Raw genomic sequence first — 23623 nt, 5'->3', positions numbered from 1 at the left:
CACTATTTTCCATCCATGCTCCGGTTGACTTTAATTATTTTATTATGCCGATAATGCAAAAGCGAGACGCTCCGTCTGCTCAAGATAAATCAGAACACTTTCCTTCAATTTGTGCTCTGGGAAATGAAACATCTGCTCGGGTGAACTTGCAGTCTTGTGCAGGCCAAGAGGTCTCGCAAATACATCTGAACTGCGCTTAAGCTACGCTTGACATGCATGCTGAATAAGAATATGTTCTAATAATAGGTTATTATTGTTTTTGAAGCTCCTTCTGTTCAGATACTCCTCTTCTGGGCTGTGGAGTTCGTAAGGTCTACAGACAGGTCACTAATCCGATCATCAAAGGAGAGAATATCGTTCAGAGGAACAGTTCATCATTTTCCTGTACAGATCCAGAGATTCTGGAGAATCAACACTGAGCCACGTTAGGAATTGGCGCCTCATTGGAGGTGAAGTCGTAATTCATCACATTAATGATATAATCATGATCAGTTCAAGTTACACTGTAAAATCTAACGAGAATGTTGATCCTCATGGCATCCACATTCTAAGTACAGTGGATCCTCAGCATAGAAATTGAATCTGTCCTGGAGATGAGTTCTAAAGGTGAAAATTTGTATTAAAATGATTTTTCCAATAAGAAATAATGTAAATGCAGATAATCCGTTCCAGCCGCCCAAAAATGACTGCTTACAAAGAACTGACCCAAGCCAAGCATGTTAAGGCTCCTCACAGGAAGTCATGCCACCATGCTTGGGTTAAAAATAGAACAGACCGCCCACTCCACCAATCTGTCAACAAAAAACACCCCAAGAATCACCTAGCTTTTGAACGCATGCCGAAGTCTTTCACACAGCTTTCACTGACTGAAAAAAAACTAGTAAACTTTCTCGCTTGGCTTTCCACTAATGCTAGCAAGTTTTGAACAGCTCCGGGACGTACGTGCAACTTAGCCTGTGTTCAGTTCGGTTCGTTAGTATGCCGAAAATGCTTCATATGCTGATGCTAATTTCTTGCAAAATTTCAATTCTTAAGGTGAGCATTCGTACACCGAGGTTCTGCTGTCTAATACTAAATTTAAGTGATTAATGGTAAAACTGTACAGTGATAATATTAGTGTCATAAAACACACACTCAAACCATGCTGAATGTACAAAAGCTAAGTGTGATAATGTCACACAATTCAGTCACAGAGCTGAATGATGTTTCAGTGCTGGAAGCTCACAGTCACCTGCCTCCAATTTCATGTCCATTGAAAACCAAAATAAAATGATCAGAATCATACACTATATTGCCAAAGGTTTTGGAACGTCAACCTTTACATGTACATGCATGTAATATAGAGTTGTCCCGCCCTTTGCAGCTAGAACAGCTTCAACTCTTCTGGGAAGGCTTTCCACAAGGTTTAGGAGTGTGTTTATGGGAATTTTTGACCATTCCTCTAGAAGCACATTTGTGAGGTCAGGCACTGATGTTGGACGAGAAGGTCTGGCTCTCAGTCTCCGCTCTAATTCATCCCAAAGGTGTTCTATGGGGTTGAGGTCAAGTTCCTCCACACCAAACTCACTCATCCATGTCTTTATGGACCTTGCTTTGGTCACTGGTGTGCAGTCATGTTGGAACAGGAAGGGGTCATCCCCAAACTGTTCCCACAAAGAGCATGAAATTGTCCAAAATGTCTTGGTCTGAAGCTGAAGCATTAAGAGTTCCTTTCACTGAATTCAATGATTTGGAGGGGTGTCCCAAAACTTTTGGCAATATAGTGTAGCTCTGAACCTGTTTCAACTACATCTCTTTTTTATATTTTCTATTCCCCGTGCTAAACTTTTACCTGTCAGGCCTGCGGGAGAAAAATCATGCGTATGTGTGTTGAAAGTTTTAATGACTTGTCGCGTAATGCAGCACAGATCCAAGCCCCAGTGGGTATTAATATGAAGATCCACTCTTAATAAAGATGACATTTGGAGCAAACGACGCTCTGCAAAGTATCAGGCTTCGATCTTTACTACCCAATTATGTTATCACCAAATGGAAATTTGCCCTGAATGACTCACTGTACTCGGAGTTAATGGAGGTTTTCAGAACACGTAGCTTCTTCCATCACCCTCCAATTTTTCTACTTGACAAAGAGATTGCATTCAGAAAACCTTCTATTTCCATACAGGCTCTGTGACTGTGGATGCCAATAACAAGAACTATAAAAGAGATAAAGCAGAAGGGAAATTATTCACTCAGCATTTATTCTGGATATCAGAAGAAGGCATTTTGTCCAAAGCGCTCTATTTTGTCTTACATTTAGTGCTTGAAATGGAAAAATACATTCCATGCTTACAAATATTCAATAATCTCGAGTCAGAAAGGTACACTCTTTCTAAAAAAAAAAAAAAGGTTCCTTGGGGTTCTATAACTTTTCTCAAAGGTAAAACCCTTGGAAAGGGATAATGCTTTTATATTAATAATAGAATTCAAGAAGAAATCACTGCAATTTTTTGCATTGATTCTATACAGAGTTCTGTGGGCCTCATATATTTTAGGTTCTATACAGAAGCCGTCCTTTTAAGAGTGCATCTTTCTCTCAAACCAAGCTCGCAGTCGTTCTCAAGCTAATACTCCCGCATGCTAGCATCCTAGTCAACACCGTCACATTTGTGCTGAAATCACATAGATAACAACATAAACACCAACTCTCTCTCTCTCTCTCTCTCTCTCACAGGCTTTAAATCCCTTCATTTCGCCGCACTACTGCACTTTTCTATACAGATTACTCTGCCAAATTTTTAAATAGCTTCGGTACATCATTGCACGCACAAATGAAATGAATATTTTGGAAAAACCCAGTGGTTTTATATCCATCATTTTGAGTAAAGAACGATTAAACAAAACCGGCATTAAACAACGGTGAGATTCAATTCAATTTATTTGCATAGCACTTTTAACAATGCACATTGCCTCAAAGCAGCTTTACAGAATTATAGAAACATAGAGAAAATGATAAAGTTTAAAGTTGTTAGTATTTATCTTTAAGATTTATCCCTAATGAGGAAGCCTGAGGTGACGGTGGTGAGGAAAAACTCCCTGAGGAAGAAACCTTGAAAGGGACCAGGCTCAGAACGGAACCTCATCCTCATCTCATTTTGTAATCGTCTGCCTGCCTGTGGTCAAATAAAACTACCCTCCACTTGCACCTGCATGTGTCTCACCTCTAATTAAAGGCTTTCACACTGCGCTTAACCCTATGCGGGTTCTCATGGTTCTTAACCCTGGAATTTCCGTATTGCCTTTCTTTTACTTCACTTTTCTTCTTTTAAACTCCTACCAGTGAAGACACATACACCAATCAGCCTGGTCCATCCAGGGCTACTCACATCGTCTATGCATCGAGTGAGTGTGTACGGGAAGTGTTTCAAATAACATCCTTGGTCCTGGATAGTAAGTGACCTAATATAGACAGATAAACTGGGATTTTGACCAGTCATTGTTTAAAAACAAACTAACAAAACTTATAAAGCATTTAGGGAAGTGTTTATCTTTCTGCCTTCCCACAAACAGAAAAATGGTCTATATACCGTCAAAATAACTTCCACGTCCACGCCTGAGAACGCTTTTCTTTTTGCTTACACATCACTGCGGGCTTTGTCTTTTTTTATTCATTATGATTCGTGAGTGTCACCAATGTCAAATACCCGGGACATCTGTTTTGTAGTAAACAATGCCCCAAAATAAATAAATAAATTGGATTAAAATATATAGAAAATAAATGAGCCAATGGATCCTGGGAGATACAAAATGTCAAATATTTTGAATAAAATTAAAAATTGAAATTGAATAATAATAATAATAATAATAATAATAATAATAATAATAATATAGCAATTATTAAATAGTAATTAATCAATTAATCAATTAATTATTAATTTCTTAAGTGTTTTAACGTTCTGGCCCACAAATCGGTTAAAAAAACTTTTTACAATGTGTTTGTTGTTTTGATTTTTCTGAAGTTTTTTGTGAAAAACAGATCAATTTGAGATAAATCAGCATCACCATGTGCAGGCTATCTGAACCCCTGAGGTATTTTTACCCCAGCATCAAGCTAAATGTAGAAATAATGTTGTTCTGTGAAAGAAAGAAAGAAAGAAAGAAAGAAAGAAAGAAAGAAAGAAAGAAAGAATTCAATTCGTTTACGTTTGTACAAATTGAGACTCTTCTCGCCAGAGCGCTTCATCGCAGGTTTGAAATGCAAGACACAAACAAGGTCGAACTTTAATTACAGATAACGATATATATTATAGAAAAAAGCATTATTATCTCTCCTTTAGAAGATGATTTTTCTTTTTCTTGCTTATCGCCTGTGTGCTGTAAGATAACCGAGTGGCAGTATAGATAAGAAAAAAAAAGACGGTTAACTTATACCATGTGTTGAATTGTTGGTAATTAATTTTCTATAATAACAAAATCAAATCACACGTTTATATTAAAAACATGTGCACATATTTCTACAAATCATCATATCAGACTCTCTGAATGTCATTGGACTGTATTTATTATGTGCATTAACTCCATAATCTACTGAATATGTGTGATATCTCCTGATATGCCGCTTTATGACATCATACATCGATTTTCTTTTTTGCACTGTGTCTGGGTTGGAGTGTCGAAAAGATTATATAAAGATGCTTAAGACAATAAACTCGATGTGTCTTATATATAGCTGAGGTTATTAGACTACAGTATAATTATGGATTCATTTTAACACTAGGAAGAACAAGAAGCCTTTCGTGAAATTCTTTCTTCACATATCCCAGCTTCAGAAGTTGAGGTCAGACACAGATACAGCACTGACAGAGAAGAAAGGGTTAAGGGCTTTGCTCAGGGACCCAACAAGGGGCAGTTTGATGGTGTTGGGGCTTGAACCCCACCCAAACCTCTAGTCAAAAACCCAGACTTGAGGTACCCATTCAATATACAGTAAAGATGTGGAATTACTAGGACAATGCCCATTTGCAGACATGATCCGCCACAGGAATGGATCATTTAATTGTTCATAGATATGATGAGGATTTCTGAAAAGAGAGATTTTTGTAAGGAGTGTCCAGTGTGAAGAGGCTGTTGCATTATAAGAAACTCGTTTCGTTTAGCTAAACACAACAACCCAACCTCTGTGGTGCGGGACAAACAAGTTTAAGAGTGGAATGTCTGATGCATCCACACACACAATAATGTGGATAATGAATGATGTTCTAAGCTCCTGATTGGCCCAATAGAACATAGCCATAGCCAATCAGTTGGAAAGGAAAGATATCACACTAGCTCACACCTGTCAATCACAACGATAACCAGTCAGGGGCATCTGGATGCAGAAGAGGGCAGAATGCCTTCCTCTGAGTGTGTTACATGAGCGTGAGCACCGGTTCCACAACACATGGCTGGTTCCAGATATTTCAGAAGAAGCACATGTAAGAGGGATGGGAATTAGTCAAGACTAAATTAGGAAGAAAATGAGGGGAGGACTGCTATTGTGTGTGTGTGTGAGTGTGTGTGTGAGTGGCTTCTATACATTCCAATATTTAAATAATGCTTCACTTCAATACTGACAGTTCTGCCGATTTCCCGACTTTTCTCTCGAATCCAATCCACAGTGTCAATAAAGGAAATCGAAATTTTATTCAAACGTCCTGTTATAAAGATTGAGTGTCAGAGATTGTGCATATGATAGCATGCTTTAAATTGCAAATGGCATTTCCATAAATCATTTAATCACTAATGTCCTGGAGAGATTGTAATCAGAATCTGGGCCCACGTGTTAGACTGACCTGAACGAGGGCTAGCTGGTGATTTATGGGTTTATTCTGTTCTCAGTGCTCTCACTGATAAATTTTCTTATTATAGCCTCTCAGTGAAATACCTCCCAAATCCTTGGAATATCGTTGACGCTAACAGCTAAAGGCGATATATATATATATATATACTTTTTATGATGAAAAGTTGCATGTGCTCCACCAGTCCTGAAAGATTACATGCATGCAAACACTCGATAAGCACCTGCAAAACAAGCTGGCACAAACTGGCACTGGTGCTTCATTAGGCCTTTGTAGACGTCAAAGATTCTCCTGTTCATTAGCGAGATCAGAAAGGACAGCGCAGCCGAGTGCCAAAGTTTCCTCTTTGAGCTGGCAGCCTCATGAGGTGGCTATCGTTCAAGACCAGCTCCGTGTGAGCCTGTCCAAACCGAGACGAGTGTGGCCATGGAGACGGCGAATGAAATGCCACCTTTCGTCAGGCTCCACAATATCGAATGAAAGTCTTTGATATGAAGATGCATCATTAGAGCTCGGAGGAATGCCGACGCTGTATTTCGGCCGTACGGAGTCTGGCTTTAATAAGCGAAACCGAATAGTTTCAGGAATTCCGGCGGATGCTCACGGCCGCGCTCTGTTTGCCTGTCCACTCGTGTTCAGGGTGTATTTCTTGACCTCACTTCCACTCTTTTGTTTGAAAAGATTTGTGTGCGAAGCCTGAGAGTCAAAGTCAGAGCAACGGCCTTATAAGGAGAAAGTATGCTCTCAGGGATAGACACATTCCGAGGGGAAAAAAACCTTTCCAGAGGCCTCGAGAGATCTTACGTTGAATACTTTTTTTTCCCAAGGACTCCTTTTACTCTCAATGTCATCCTGTACTATAAAAGGTTAGATGAATGGCATTAAAACCACAAAGCCAGTCTCTAAAAAAAAAAAAAACATTAAATATATTGTAAAGTAATGCACATGAATTCAGCATCTGAGAGTCCAGTCCCTCGGGAGCCTTGATAAGCCTCTGACTGAGCGGGGGGAAAAAACAATAGCCTCTGAAATGGTTCACACTGTTGCTTCAGGCATCGCAGACTGATGCTGTGACACTAGCCGAGGAAAAACTTCTGATATATTCCAACCCACGCATTTTCAAAAATAGTTTCAAAGATAGATGATGGCTGGGAAAAATAAAATCTATGCAAAGACATTAAAATGTCCTGGGAAAGATTAGATGCACGATGCTATTAGGCAATTATTATCTGCTTCAAAAGGTGCATATCCATCCATCCATCCATAAATCCATCCATAAATCCATCCATCCGTCCATCCATCCATACATGCTCATTTCCATCCACACTTCATAATACTTTGTTATTATCTGCTGGAGTATTTCACCAGACAGGAAACGTCTGCACTCTTCGATGTTGACTTCCACTTTAGTGCAATCATGGATATTTAGCTTCATATCCTTGTTTGTGTACCTTGCCTTAACAACAGCCATGACATCACCCGAAATCTAAACACACATTAACCATGCTTTCCAGACCATGTGCTGTTCACACCATTAACAAAAAAACAGCAGAACAGATTGCATTCGCCCAGAGCTGAAAAGAATATTGCTTTCCACTCTGTGCTGGAAGTAAGTATCTGTGTCATGCAGGCACAGAGAGTTGTGAAAATGCTCTCTCACACACAAAGAGAGAGAGAGAGAGAGAGAGAGAGAGAGAGAGAATGCAAAATTGGGGAATGAAGGAAGTAGAGGAATGAATGCAGACAGAGGCTGAGTAATCCTGCTCCAGGAAAATATTTCTGTCTTGCACATCCTGCCTGCATTTTTTATTTTTATTATTCTTCTTATTATTATTCATCCATTCATTTTCTGTAGCACTTTTCCTACATATGAAACCTGGAGTCTATCCCAAGGGACTTGGGACTCTGTATTAGGCAGGAGACACCCTAGATGGGGTCCCAACCCATCACAAACACACACTCACACACTACAGAGGTGAATGTAGAGATGGCTTTAAACTTTAAATGAAGGAAACTCTAGAGCCCAGAGGAACATGCAAGCTCCGCCCACAGAGGGTGGCAGCAAGAATGGAAGGCCCAACCTCCGAGGTATGAGGCAATCCACTAAGCCTGCATGAATATCCAAGCACTTTTCTCTTTAATCAGTGTCATTATAATCCACCCACTTGAAGAGAAATTTCAGTAGTCACATAATTTTCTGAATGATGCTACAGTATCTCATAAGATCTATGATATTATTCGCTCTTTAAAGCTGCATTTAATCCCATATAGCTGTTTCGCTTCGGAGGAGCTGAAGTGGGAAGATGACACTCGTTCGGGTCGCGCGTTGTGTACGCGGATCAAAAACGCAGTTCTATCGACGCTCGATGAGTTCGTTCATGTGCTCCGGAGGTCATCGGCAAAGCGGGCCGAAGCACGAGGCGGACGTCAAAAAAATCCCTGTTGAAACTACGCCTGATATTTAGAGCCGTGTGCATGCTGACTGAAACCCAGGAAGAGTGTAGCTGTCACAATGGAGTCCTAGCGACTGAGAAGAAAAAGAGCTGACGTCAAAGCTACAATTATATCTCACTAAAAAACACACCCAGTGCTGAATGGACACTATGTGGACATGCTTTATTCATTCATCTTTAGTAGACATTTTATCAGGAGAGCCTGTTCTGGAAACTTTACATATGAGGCTTCATGGGCTACGAGCAGATGAGAGATCTGTCACCTAAAGCACTTTGATTTAAAGTGGCTCTCAAACCTGTTGAAGGTCCTCTTTATTTGCTCAACAAATTCCTTCAGTGCAGTACGTTTGTCTGTACAGCTTAAACCTGCAGTGTCGCATGGAGACTCAGGAACACCTCGGACTCATCACTGGTCAGTCTAACACACTCACTCACGAGCATTTAGAGATGCCAATCATCCTACAATGCATGTCTTTAGAGCAGTGGAGGAAACAAGAGTGTCCAGAGGAAACCCTGAAAACACACACACATGCAGAATGGAGACAGGAACCTAACAAATCTAATTCCCAGCTTACGTCCTGAGCTTTTCAGATCCAAAATGACCTCATTTCTAGACGATATCCTGTTTCTGAGGTTTTGACGTTTGGATTAAATCCTTATTGAAATGACTAATTAGTCAAACTGGATCATGAGTACAGCGTCTTCGATAAAAATAAAAGAACCTCCAGGAATCAATAGGAATAAAAAAATAGTGATGAAGCAGTGTAGAAAATGTGCAGTGTACAGTATCTCACAAAAGTGAGTACACCCCTCACGTTTTTGTAAATATTTGTATTTCTTTTCATGTGACAACACTGAAGAAATGCCCCTCTGCTCCAGTGTACAGTAGTGAGTGTCCAGCCTGTATAACAGTGTAAATTTACTGTCCCCTCAAGATAACTCAACACACAGCCATTAATGTCTAAACCGTTGGCAACAAAAGTGACTACACCCCTAAGTGGAAATGTCCAAATTGGGTCCAATTAGCCATTTACCCTCTCCGGTGTCATGTGACTCGTTAGTGTTACAAGGTCTCAGGTGTGAATGGGGAGCAGGTGTGTTAAATTTAGTGTTATCGCTCTCACACTCTCTTATACTGGTCACTGGAAGTTCAACATGGCACCTCATGGCAAAGATCTCTCTGAGGATCTGAAAAAAAGATTTGTTGCTCTACATAAAGATGGCCTGGGCTATAAGAAGATTGCCAAGACCCTGAAACTGAGCTGCAGCACGGTGGGCAAGACCATACAGCGGTTTTACAGGACAGGTTCTACTCAGAACAGGCCTCGCCATGGTCCACCAAAGAAGCTGAGTGCACGTGCTCAGCGTCATATCCGGAGGTCGTCTTTGGGAAATAGACGTACGAGTGCTGCCAGCATTGCTGCAGAGGTTGAAGGGGTGGGGGGTCAGCCGGTCAGAGGGGTGGGGGGTCAGCCGGTCAGTGCTCAGACCATACACCACACACTGCATCAAATTGCTGCATGGCTGTCATCCCAGAAGGAAGCCTCTACTAAAGATGATGCACAAGAAAGCCCACATACAGTTTGCTGAAGACAAGCAGACTAAGGACATGGATTACTGGAACCATGTCCTGTGGTCCAATGAGACCAAGATAAACTTATGTGATTCAGATGGTGTCTTACGTGTGTGGGGGCAACCAGGTGAGGAGTACAGTACAAGCATGGTGGTGGGAGTGTCATGGTCTGGGCCTGCATGAGTGCTGCCGGCACTGGGGAGCTACAGTTCATTGAGGGAACCATGAATGCCAACATGTACTGTGACATACTGAAGCAGAGCATGATCCCCTCCCTTCAGAGACTGAGCCGCAGGGCAGTATTCCAACATGATAACGACCCCAAACACACCTCCAAGACGGCCACTGCCTTGCTAAAGAAGCTGAGGGTAAAAGTGATGGACTGGCCAAGCATGTGTCCAGACCTAAACCCTATTAAGCATCTGTGAGGCATCCTCAAATGGAAGGTGGGGGAGCGCAAGGTCTCTAACATCCACCAGCTCTGTGATGTCATCATGGAGGAGTGGAAGAAGACTCCAGTGGCAACCTGTGAAGCTCTGGTGAACTCCATGCCCAAGAGGGTTAAGGCAGTGCTGGAAAATAATGGTGGCCACACAAAGTTTTGACACTTTGGGCCCAATTTGGACATTTCCACTTAGGGGTGTAGTCACTTTTGTTGCCAACGGTTTAGACATTAATGGCTGTGTGTTGAGTTATTTTGAGGGGACAGCAAATTTACACTGTTATACAGGCTGGACACTCACTACTGTACATTGGAGCAGAGGGGCATTTCTTCAGTGTTGTCACATGAAAAGATATAATAAAATATTTACAAAAATGTCAGGGGTGTACTCACTTTTGTGAGATACTGTATATGTTATAAATAAAGTATACATAGTTTTATATTATATCTTTGGATGACTTTCCGGACACTCTGTCAAAGTAAACTTAACAAACTTTCATAATCCAATGCTATACAAAAAATGTCAACGAACCTTACACCTGGTAAACAAAGCAGCAGAAAGATCTACTGGAAGGATTTCGGGGAGGTAAACAAACAGAAGATGCACCCGAGATCAGGCTCAAACCCAGACACCTGAAGCTGCTCCACCTGTAGGATTCCAGCTAGACCTCTATACTGTGAACTGATGCTGGTTCAAACATCTGGACAGAGTAAGAAGTGCTGTAGGAGTTCACCGAACAGCGGCGGTCGTCATATTGTCTGACTTTAATCTTTGTAAAACTTCAAAACAACTTGTAGAATTTATGTACATACAAACACACCACATATATAATATATATATATATATATATATATATATATATATATATATATATATATATATATATATATATATATATATATATATATATTTATACCAAATATAAGGTTTATTTGGAGACCTACTCTGGGCTCTTGGGGTAGAAGGGCAGGGTGACTTGGCTGAGATCCTGGATGTCCAGGGCGGTTGGCTCAGCTGAGATGGCTTGCCGTTTGGTCCTCTGCTGCTCCTGCAGCTCGGTCTGTTTCTGCTGGACCTGCTGCGTGGCCGGTCTGATCACAGAGCGGTACTTATCCAGCTCGGTCTGGAGTTTCTGGATCAGCTCATCTTTCTGATCCAGCTCGAGCTCCAGCTCGTCGATCAGCGCGTCCCTCTGCCTCAGCTCCTCGATCTTCTCCTGCAAGGCGTACTGCAGGTCGCGCAGGGTGCCCATGTTCACCTGATGCTCTCCGATCTTACAGCTGACCGTGTCACGCGCAACGAAAGCTGTCAAGGTGCCACAAACCCACGCGCACGTGAGCACTACTAAGGAAATAAACGCAAAAAGTCACGGGCGCATACGAATTCCCGATGCATCGCAGACGGAAAACACACACACAGGCGCGCGCGCGCGCAAAGTTGGTTTCTTTTTCTCACGCGCTTCTCATCTTGCAGAACCGCTCAGAGGCGCGCGCGCTCCCGGAATGCCGAAACACTTCGTTTTTTTCTTCTCCTCCGTCTGGAGTAACGCGTTCGCGCGACTCTCCTCCGCGAGGCGCTCAGCCAATCAGAACTCGCACGTGGACAGCAATAGGCCAATCAGAGCTCTCGGGTACTTGAGTCTGTCTGGAAAACCTGTTACACTCACGAGCTCTCTCCGCAACAGATGCTGAAGTTTGGGATGCATCATGAAGCTGCTGGTTTAAAATAAATCCCAAAAGATGAGTTCAGGTATCACTGGGACACCTTTATTTTGTTTTGTTTTTATTTCCAACTTGTCCAAATTACCCCCAAACATTTAATACATGTAAAATATTTCTAAAGTTTTTTTTTTCTTAAATCTGACTGGACACTATTTTTTAAGGACTTTTGGGAATTTGGGAGAAATATTTTCATTAGGTCTAATCCTTACTTTCATCCTCAATTTATTTGTTCAAATAGTAAGTTTAAAAGTTTAATAAATAAAATATGCAAATTCATTATTAGCATATTCAAATTATTTATCACGTCACAACATGTTGACCCGAGTTACATATCTTATCACAAGAACATCAACACATTTACAAAAATTTCCAGATTTCCATGTTATAATGTCCTGATATTCCTAAATATTGTATATATCTTGATGACTGAATGAACACACACATCAGTCCTCAGTGAACGAGCGTTGCCAGATCTCACAGCTCCATGGACTTGGGTTTGATCCACAGCTCATGCCTGTACAGAGTTTCTATTTCTACCCTGTGTGTGTGTGTGTGTGCATGTTCTTCCCAGTTTCCTCCAGGTACTCCCAAAGTCCTCCAGGAAGACGTGCATTGTAGACTGACTGGCATCATCAGTTGTGTGAGAATGGGTGTGTAAGTGTAAGTGTGTGTGATTGTGACACTGTCCAAGGTACGGGGTGTCCATCGGCTGGTGCCAGGGAGAGGCTTCGGGTTCCATGAGACCCTGTAGTGTAAGCGCTACAGAAAATGGATGGATGGATATATTATATAATAAAATTAAGTATTTACAATTTTTGTTCCCAATATCGTCTTAGTTGGTTATTGATGATTATAGCTAGATATTTCAGCTATTATAAAATAGAGAATCATGGAATATCAGACTGATATCAGTCTTGGATTCTGTAGAGTGTGTTTATCCATCACACTGAATACTATACTGGAATGGAAAAGACATTGGGAATATTTAATGCCCCTTTGTTGTAATTTAACCTTATCAATATATCATGATAGATAGATAGATAGATAGATAGATAGATAGATAGATAGATAGATAGATAGATAGATAGATAGATACTTTATTCATCCCAAAGGGAAATTCACAGTTTCCAGCAGTATCCACAAACACAGGTAATAGATAAAATAGGGAGGAATATAACAAAAATACTAAAATACCCAAATTAGGGTACAAAAATATAACAAAAAAAATATCAAATAACAAAATATAAAATATTACAAAATATAGCGGAATATAACAATATAAGAAAATATATCAGAAAAATACTAAATACAGAGATTTGGGAATAAATATAGAGAATTGGATGAAAAACAAGTAATGTGCAAGACAAGTGACATATCATCTGTATGGTTAAAGCTCCTATCTGGAACTTCATCTACTGTCTGAAATGAAGACCATTTGAGGCAGCGTATGGTCTGCCCTTACCCACCCACCCCTGGGTGAAACATTGCGCTCACCAGCACTACACCAAAACAGATGGAGTTTTAATGATCTCCAGCACGCTGAGGATATGTCCAACACAGCATCTGTGCAAGAACCATCAAAACCCACCAGGTTCATTTCAGAGCTTTTCTGTGAAAGAGACTGAACAAGTCAGGATATGCTTCAATACGCTTCATAAACAATGACTAGAGATTGCTGTAGGAAGTGTGTGACTGAGTTCTTCCTGTTCTCACATGGGTTTCATTCAGGTTCATCTCATCTAAAACATGCTAGTCGGTGCTGTAAATTGTCCCTAGGTGTGAATCAGTGTGTGTGTGTGTGTGTGTGTGTGTGTGTGTGTGTGTGTACAAAACACTGTACATGTGCAACCTGCAAATCACTGATTTAATTCTCACTATAGAAGCGTATAGAAATGATTTCCACAAATAGCGTAGAATTACCATATCCTGTAGGACATAACAAATCAGAGCATATAGTATGAAAAAAGGATCAAATGCTCCCTCTTGGGGTATGAAGTGAGTATAACAGCCTTATTGGATTAAAACTGCCCTCTTAGTGCTGACAAGCCACCACTAGTGACAAAAATATTTTTTCTAATATATTAGCATTGCAGATTTACAATCAAGCAAATTAAATTTACATTATCAGGATGGTGATACTGTATAGTCATTTTAATTTTTTTAGGAAGAAATTTCCAGTTTTTTCAAGAATTACACATGCAGTGCTCCATCTTTTTAGTCCCAAATGAGGGCCCCTAGGAAACCGTTGTCCTTCTGAACATGATAAACATTCCCAAACCTTTCCCAAATAATCTTCCAAACTGCTAAACTGACCTGCAAATCCAACGTGATTGATGTGGCAATAATTTGCTGTGTCCATTATAACAATTTAGTGCATGCTGGATAGTATAATGTATTTTTAATCAGCAATATTTCAATTTCTTTCCTAGAATTGTAGACAGCCTCTTTTTTTTGCATCTCATTTCCATAAGAGCTCCAATTTGAATCTATCCCATTCATTACGGTGAATTACGGACCAAATTAGGGCGCCATGGCGTCCCACTGAAGACGCACAAGGAGTCTAGGGAGCACATCAAAGTGTCGGGACAAGATGTGATGTAAATTCAGCGAGGGCCGGCGTGACTGACCCAGGAGCCTTTTATCTGTCCCGGCGAGATAAAGCACTGGCCACGCTCAAGTGCTTTTGAAGGAGCTTGTGGATTATATTGGGAGAGCTAAATTCAAACACATGGGGCAAGTGTGGGAGGCGGAGTCTTCTCAAATGCAAACACCTCTTCTTTAGTGACAATACTGTGTTTACTTGTCAAATTACAGTTTATACTAAAGCTTTATTAGCACTTTTCTATCTCACCTGAGTTTTATAGGTGCATCATTGATGCACGTGGGGAGCGAAGACTGGCCGATCCACCAGACGAGCTACTGTTGCTCAAATTGCTGAAGAAGTTAATGCTGGTTCTGATAGAAAGGGGTCAGAACACACAGTGCTGCACAGTTTGTTGTGTATGGGGTTGCATAGCTGCAGACCAGTCAGGGTGCTGACCCCTGTGCACCACCGAAAGCACCAACAGTGGGCACGTGAGCATCAGAACTGGACCACAGAGCAATGGAAGAAGGTGGCCTGGTCTGATGTTTTCTTTTACATCACGTGGATGGCCGGGTGCGTGTGCGTCTCTTACCTGGGGAACACATGGCACCAGGATGCACTATGGGAAGAAGGCGAGTCGGTGGAGGCAGTGTCCTGCTTTGGTCAATGTTCTGCTGGGAAACCTTGGGTCCTGCATCCATGTGGATGTTACTTTGACACGTACCACCTACCTACGCATTGTTCCAGACCATCTACACCCTTTCATGGAAACTTTATTCCCTGATGACTGTGGAAGCAGAAATGGTTCAGGAATGGTTTGATGACCACAACAACCAGTTTGAGGTGTTGACTCTGCCTCCAAATTCCCCAGATCTCAATCCAATCCAGCATCTGTGGGATGTGCTGGACAAACATGTCCGATCCATGGAGGTCCCACCTCACAACTTACATGACTTAAAGGATCTGCTGCTAACATCTTGGTGCCAGATCCCACAGCACACCTTCAGGGATCTAGTGGAGTCCCCTAACCTAGCTGCTTTTAAAAGCTCTCTGGTTTGATAACACGATTTAGGCTTCATGGTTTTTAGACTGCGATTCATTTCCGCAAGAATTTGTCCAAATGAGTCAGAGAGGTTTCCAAGAACGAACCCTTTCACTTTAACACATCAGCCACAGTCTTAGAAAAAAGCTTGATTGGGGTTCCATATAGAACCCTGGGGTTCTTTACATAGCTTCAGGAAAACACTTCCTGTCAAAAAAAGGTTCTATAGAGACAATAAACTGGGCTAAATTCTTTATGCATGTATTTACATAATTCTGCCGTATTTTGTAATTATCTTAAACATTTTCTCGGTTGTGTAGTAAAATTTCTAACTTTTTTGGGAAATATTGTTTAATATGTTAAATATTAGTCGTGACTGCTTTAACATTAAAATTATGTTTGGAAAATTACAATTAATAATAATTCTTATAGTTAACACATTTCACTATTAATTTAGGTGTATTTTTTTTAATAATTTTTATTATTTGGGTAATATTTGTGTCAAGTTTACAGTCACTGAATTCTCCCCATGCTACTTTTATTAAAAAAATTAAGCTCACAAGATAAGTTAAGTAAATATATCATATTATATATTTAGTTTATATTTTATAAGATATATTTAGTTTATTATAATATATATATATATAGTTTGCATATCTAATATTTATAGTAAAGCAGAAAGCAACAATAAATTAAATCTATGAAAATGAACAGATATAGAACCAATATTTTCACAGGCTGTAAAGCAATGTAGGGTTCTTTTGCTTGAAAAAAAAAAAAGGATCTATGCAGAACGTTGTAGAAGTTCCAAATATGGCAATAAGGTTCTGTACAGAACATGTCTGAATTTTTAACGGATGGATAATTGAGTCTTGATGAATTTTATTTCTAATGATAGCGTGTTATTGTAACTGGGTGATTAAAAAGAAGAAAGGAAAAACAAGATATCTCTCATCTTTCGCTTTTTAGCCTGCTGCAGTACCGAGATGTTAGACAGGCACGTGAGACTGAATAACATCACAGAGGTGATGGGGTGTTGAGGCATGTATGAGTTAACTATCAGGATTTTACAGGAAGATATTGTAAGATATGATAGAGTAATGCAGCCTGGAAGAGACGAAAAACATGTCAAGTCATTTTTCAGCATCAGGTAATAGATAAAAGATGTCTAACTATAGCAACATTATACAAATGAAACAGGAAGACGTTTCTGTGGTTAATAGATCAGCTGTTTCTATAAAACATTTCATTCGGTCCTGATGATTTCCTTATGAGAACCAGAAAACATGACCAGAACAAGCTCTCTAAGACAAAACACTGCACAAAAAGACACACTTTTTAGATTTATTGTCTATTAAATGGACACACAAGTTTATTCTAGAAGCCCTGTATAACTTCTATATAGATGGTCACTTTCTAGCCTCTATACAGACTCACTATAATTTGGTGACATCTAGTGGGGCTAATATAAACTAGCATGAACTGCCTAGCATGAAATAATAAATATGAAGGAGAACATTAACTCAGGATTATTTTTTTTTTAGCTCTGTCTTTCATACAAACTGTCGGACGAGCTACTAATTACAGGTTCCTGTGTTTTTTTACAGTTTAATGGCCATTGTAAGCTCATACCTACACTATACAGCCACATGGGACACTGGGACACCCCTCCAAATCATTGAATTCAGGGGTTGTTTTTCAGGGGTTGGGGGGAAGGGGACTCTTAATGCTTCAGCTTCATACCAAGACATTTTGGACAATTTCATGCTCTTTGTGGGAACAGTTTGGGGATGACCCCTTCCTGTTCCAACATGACTACACACCAGTGACCAAAGCAAGGTCCATAAAGACATGGATGAGTGAGTTTGGTGTGGAGGAACTTGACTGGCCTGCACAGAGTCCTGACCTCAACCCCATAGAACACCTTTGGGATGAATTAGAGCAGAGACTGTGAGCCAGACCTTCTCGTCCAACATCAGTGCCTGACCTCACAAATGCGCTTCTAGAGGAACGGTCAAAAATTCCCATAAACACACTCCTAAACCTTGTGGAAAGCCTTCCCAGAAGTCCATATTAACTCCATATTACATTCATGTGCATGAAAAGGCAGATGTTCCAAAACGTTTGGCAATATAGTGTAGCAAGCTGACGCAGAATATATAAGAAAACCTTCTATATCTTTAATCTGTTAGTTATTAAACGTTTGCTCTCGGCTCTAAATGAAGGCTTTATTAAAGCCAGGAGAACAGACAGGAGACAGGAGAACAGACAGGAGACAGGAGAACATGGACAGGTCTATTGAGCAAACACTCAAATACAGTGCCGGTATTAAGTGTAAAACAAATACATGGCACGGGCAACGAGCCTAATTTACAGCCATAATGATTTGACTTTTAGGTTAGACTGAGTTCAAGACTCATCTAGAGTATTATAGTCTAGAGACTAAAGCATTTTATTAAACATTCTACGAATAATGTCCAAACAGCTAACAGTGTATGTTTAATAGAAAGATTTACACCAACTGGAATCCAGGTTGCGTATGAGGCTAAGGATAAAGCCTAAAACAAATTGCACAGGAAGTTCATCTGACATTAAATATGTAACAGTGAGCATTAAATATTCAGCAAGGTTAGGATCCAGGAGGTAAGCTGTGCATGAGTAGGGAGGGAGGGAAAGTGAGGGGAAGGGAGGGAGAACTGCACAAAGACTGCTTTCACATTTCTGAAAGAGCATCCATCTATAATCTGTGGCCAGTTGCACCGGGCACTGAAGGGAGATGTGTTGATATTTAGCTAAAATTGGAGCAGGACCTGAGTTTTTCATATGGAAAAGAAATGCAACTTTATGCCACGTAAAGCACATTTCCTATAAGTCCAGATTGACACTAGTGAATGTCAAAGGTGCTACTGAAAACTTTATCCAGCCGTAGAAACGATGCAGTGTGTACAGTAATTCTCGGAAAAATAACTCTACCGAACTTGCGCTTTACTGGTGATACCAGCAGCTTCTTTCTGTTCTGCTTGTAGCTTTTACCTTTAAATGTGAACATAATGTGGACTTTTCAAACATGTTTAAAAAGCTTACACCATACTAATAAATGAATGATATTAGACAAGTTATCTTGCTTTATACACCAACCAGGCATAACATTATGACCACCTGCCTAATATTGTATTGCTGCCAGAACAGCCCTGACCCGTCCTGCACTGTGTATTCTGACCCCTTTCTATCAGAACCAGCATTAACTTCTTCAGCAATTTGAGCAACAGTAGCTCGTCTGTTGGATCGGATCACACGGTCCAGCCTTCTCTCCCCACGGGCATCAATGAGCCTTGACCGTCCATGACCCTGTCACCGGTTCACCACTGTTCCTTCATTGGATCACTTTTGATAGATACTGACCACTGCAGACCGGGAACACCCCACAAGAGCTGCAGTTTTGGAGATGCTCTGATCCAGTGGTCTAGCCATCACAATTTGGCCCTTCATCAAACTCGCTCAAATCCTTACGCTTGTCCATTTTTCCTGCTTCTAACATCAACTTTGAGGATAAAATGTTGACTTGCTGCCTAATATATCCCACCCACTAACAGGTGCCATGATGAGGAGATACTCAGTCTTATTCACTTCACCTCTCACTGCTCATAATGTTGTGCCTGATCAGTATAACAGTCACAGTAAAGCAATGTCATATCCCTAAATAATAATTATTTTACAGAAGAATATTTCCAGTAAAATATTATTAATTCCATCCGTGCATTTCCTGCACTTATCCCACACACAGTCACCGAGACCTGGACACTATCCAAGGGGACTCAGGGTACACACACACACACACACACACATCTATTCCCATACTAGTGATGCAAGTGAGCCTACAACGCAGTCTTTAGATTTAGGAAGGAAACCAGAGAACCCAGAGGAAAACCCCTAAAGCACAGGGAGAGCATGTGAACTCCTACACACACAAGCAGAGGCAGGAGTCAAAAACTCAACCCCTGGAGGTGCAGGGCAAACATACTAACCATAATAACCACTATCTGCCATGAAAAATATCGTATAATATTGTAAAAATATGATCAAGTCTGTTCTCCTGATGCAGTACAGCTGAGCAGAAGGGCAAAGATCTTCCTCAAGGACTCGACCGTGGCAGTGCTGGATTTTAAACACATGACTCTCTGAGCTGTAACCATTCAACTGAGGCAAGTTTTCCCAACTTAAAACTCAAGGTCAACACAGGAGCATTTTGACCATAGTGACCTTTTAAAAAAAAAAAAACATAAGTATCCCAGTATGCATTGCATTTTCTGATGTTTAAGAATAAACTAATGCTTTAAGTGCCCTGTAAAAATAAATAAATAAAAATAAATAAAATAAAACAAATAAATGATGATGATGATGATGATGATTATTATTATTATTATTATTATTATTATTATATAATAATAATAATAATAATAATAATAATAATAATAATAATAATAATAATAATAATAATAATAATACTTCTGTGAAGAATTCTGAACACAAATTGAGAACTTATTAAAATCTCCTACATGATGATTTAATGATCCAGGATGTTTTGCTGTGCTACTGTCAGCACAACCCTGGTGTCTATGAGCAATCAGACTTGCCTGTCAGACTTGGGGATTTTTCGGAAAGCCTCCCCGGTGAGCTCGGTGAGCTCGGTGAAGCTTTGCGGTTCTGCTGAGATGCCCTGAGCTCGCCTGGTCCTCGGTCCGATCATCTGCGCGCTCGGTAACACCGACTGACATTTGTGCAGCTTCCTCTTCAACTCCTGGATCTCCTCTTCCTTCTCACCGAGGCGTCTTTCCATCTCCTTAATCCGCTCATCTTTTATCACAAGCAGCTTGGCCAGATCCTCGTCCAGATCGCTCATCTTGGAACTTTGGTGCTCGCGAGCAAGAAAAGCCGGTGCCGGTGGTGGTGCGTGCGTGTGAGCGCGCGCGCGAGAGAAAGAGAGACAGAGTCTTCAGCGTCCAGATTCACTTAATGCAAATGGAAACAGGGGATGAAATGAACTGCAGTGCTCATCTCCACCAACACACACACACACCTGGTTAATTAACAGCTGTGTATGTGTGTGTCATTAAACAAAGAAGAAGCTGTACTGTAAAGGCTACTGTACTGAGTGCTGAGTGTGGAGAAAAAAAACTAAACCGACTCGTGCACTTGGAGAGACTCGCCTGAAATAGCTCGCTTTAACTTAAGACATGAAGGCTGACGTGCTTCCGCGTAACCCGACTCTCTGTACTTGGAGACAGAGCTTTGTGGAGGTGATGCTGCTGTAGAGATGCTTCGTGTCTCTGCCAGTGATCAGTACACCCTGAAAGCTTTGGCACGTGCAAGATATAAATCGATCCACAGGAAGCTCAGTGGAGCAAATGTCATCTCTGAGAAATCGAGGGGGCGCAGTGTACTTTGGATTTCTTGTCGCATCGATAAGTCTATTTCTATATCTTTAAAATTTGCATAATTAAATGAATCAGCAAGTGAAATATATGATATACAAATTCTACCCACATTATATTTAATTGTTAATATTAATAACACCAGCATAAAAGAAATACATGGGATGAAAGAGGACAGTGTAAATTTATAGTGTAAATGTTCACAGCATGCAATCTGGTACTTTTATTTCTTAAGTACAATATATTGGCAAAAAGTTTTGGGACATGCACATGAATGTAATATGGAGCTGCCCCGCCCTTTACAGCTATAACAGCTCCAACTCTTCTGGGAAGGCTTTCCACAAGGTTTAGGAGTGTGTTTATGGGAATTTTTGACCATTCCTCTAGAAGAAGAGCATTTCTCAGGCACTGATGTTGTGATGACTAGAAGGTCTGGCTCTCAGTCTCCGCTCTAATTCATCCCAAAGGTGTTCTATGGGGTTGAGGTCAGGACTCTGGGCAGGACAGTCAAGTTCCTCCACACCAAACTCACTCATCCATGTCTTTATGGACCTTGCTTTGGTCACTGGTGTGCAGTCATGTTGGAACAGGAAGGGCTCATCCCCAAACTGTTGGTATGAAGCTGAAGCATTAAGAGTTCCTTTCACTGGAACTAAGGGACTGAGCCCAAACCCCTGAAAAACAACACCTGAATTTAATGATTTGGAGGGGTGTCCCAAAACCTTTGCCAATATAATGTATCAAAACAGTCATGAATGTAGATCATCTAGAAATTTATTTAGAAGAGAATTCTGGGTGTTGAAATGTGGTTTAATGTTTCCACTGCAGTCAGTGGAATTCCCACCTCCACCATGGAGTTGTTGTTGTTCTCATACTTCCAGACTCAGTCCAAAGACATGTTTTAGGTTGACCCTATGCAAGACAAGCAGTACAGAAAATGGATGTATAAATGAACTGAACTTCTTTGACTCTGGAAACATGGGGAAACAGAAACCCTTTAGTTGGCTCTATTTCCCAAACTATAAACAAACTACTGGTATTTTAAATTACCGCAACCATGACCTGCCAGTTGGAGTTATGTAAAACCTGGTGCGTCCCATGGGTTCCTAGTCCTGAGACCTGAGGTAATCTCTACCTTGTATCCTGTGAATCTTTATGACAATAAATGAGTGCTTCCTGTTCATATCTGTGTTTGTATTCATTTAACTAAGCCATTCAGGGAGCAGCTTAGTGGTTAAGGTGAAGCACCATTGATCAGAAGGTTGTGAGTTTGAATCCCAGGTCCACCAAGCTGTCACTGCTGGGCCCCTGTGCAAGACCCTTAACCTTCAGTTGTATAAGTTGAGATAATTTGCAAGTCCCTTTGGATAAGGGTGTGTGTGTGTGTGTATATATATGTATTGTATGATGTGGGTGGAGCTTTAAGGCTTCTTAAACACTTTTCTGTTGAGATTGAATAATTTTGTTGCACCAGTTTAAGAGACGATATGTTATACTGTAGGTGCAGTTTATCCAACAATTTGGAATTCATCAACAGGGATCAGAAATCGATGCTCAGCTCTAGGTAATGTCATCGCTGTAGAGGAAAATGCTAAACTGATTATCTTTCTAAGTAGCCAGCTTCTTTTAACTATGTATTTCAGCCTATTCTATTCATACCGTGGGCACCGATGTTTATACGAGTGCCTGAAATCCTCTAAACATTGACCGAAGTTAATCTTTACAAACTCACTGGTATGGCGAAATCTTCCGTCTCATTTCCCCATGTGACCTCTGAAAAATAGCTCAGCGTAAAGCCTGAGGCTGGCTTTTGTAACACCCTGGACCTGAGCTCCTTTAGTTGTGTCTGATGCTTCAATAACAGGGACTTGACCTGTTTTTTTGTAGTTGTTGTTTTTTTCCTGTTTGGTGGCTGCGTCCTTATAAGCAGGTCACATTGACTCTGATTCACAAAAATCAAGTGCTGTTTGCGGCTCACAGCCTATATGTGTGTGTGTGTGTGTGTGTGTGTGTGTGGTGGTGGTGGTGGGGGGTGGGGGGGGTTCTGGGTTCTCCGGGGAGTGAGCTCAGCTTTCATTGGCAGCCTGGCAGACATTAGTCACCGGCCTTCCTGTAATGCATACAATTTCTCTTGTCGGAACTGTGGAGGGCCTCTAATGCGAAGACAGGATGCTGAAAAATCGATAATGTTTATCTCCATCCGACCATCTAGATGGAGAGGGAGGATGAGGAGGAGGAGGAGGAGACAGTGGGAGCATTAGCTGCTTGGATGCTGCTGAAAGGCAGTGTGTGTGTGTGTGTGTGTGTGTGTGTGTGTGTGTGTGAATAGAGATTTACAGGCATGGGTCAACAGCATGAATGGAGTCATAAGTCTACAGTACTACAGAGTTAATGAGAAATAAATGAATGTTCCTTCTATATTTTTATTTCATCTTGATTCATTTGTGTACTATTTTTATTTCTATTATTATATTTACACTACCATCTATTACACTATCATGGATGCCATGGTGGTTCAGTGGTTAGCATGTTTGCCTCACACCTCTGCATTTGGGGGTT

The 23623-nt window shown here is 40.8% G+C and overlaps 1 protein-coding gene across 2 annotated transcripts in view; it reads right to left on the bottom strand.

The window, feature by feature from the left end:
• Positions 1 to 21069, bottom strand: part of prkg1b (protein kinase cGMP-dependent 1b) — a 160156-nt gene extending 139087 nt beyond the window's left edge. The window contains exon 1 of one of the 2 annotated variants that reach the window (XM_058406776.1): positions 20267 to 21069. In XM_058406776.1, coding sequence (XP_058262759.1) covers positions 20267 to 20532 — 266 coding nt within the window. In that variant the 5' untranslated portion in view covers positions 20533 to 21069. Of the gene's footprint in view, positions 1 to 11229; positions 11809 to 20266 lie in introns of those variants that run through there. The other variant, XM_058406775.1, reaches the window with a different exon arrangement.
• Between the last annotated feature and the right edge of the window lie 2554 nt (positions 21070 to 23623).

Source organism: Hemibagrus wyckioides, linkage group LG13 (genome assembly GCF_019097595.1).
Source record: "Hemibagrus wyckioides isolate EC202008001 linkage group LG13, SWU_Hwy_1.0, whole genome shotgun sequence".
Lineage (NCBI taxonomy): Eukaryota > Metazoa > Chordata > Actinopteri > Siluriformes > Bagridae > Hemibagrus > Hemibagrus wyckioides.
Note: the sequence above shows the minus strand (reverse complement) of the source record. Positions and strands in the feature narration are given on the sequence as shown.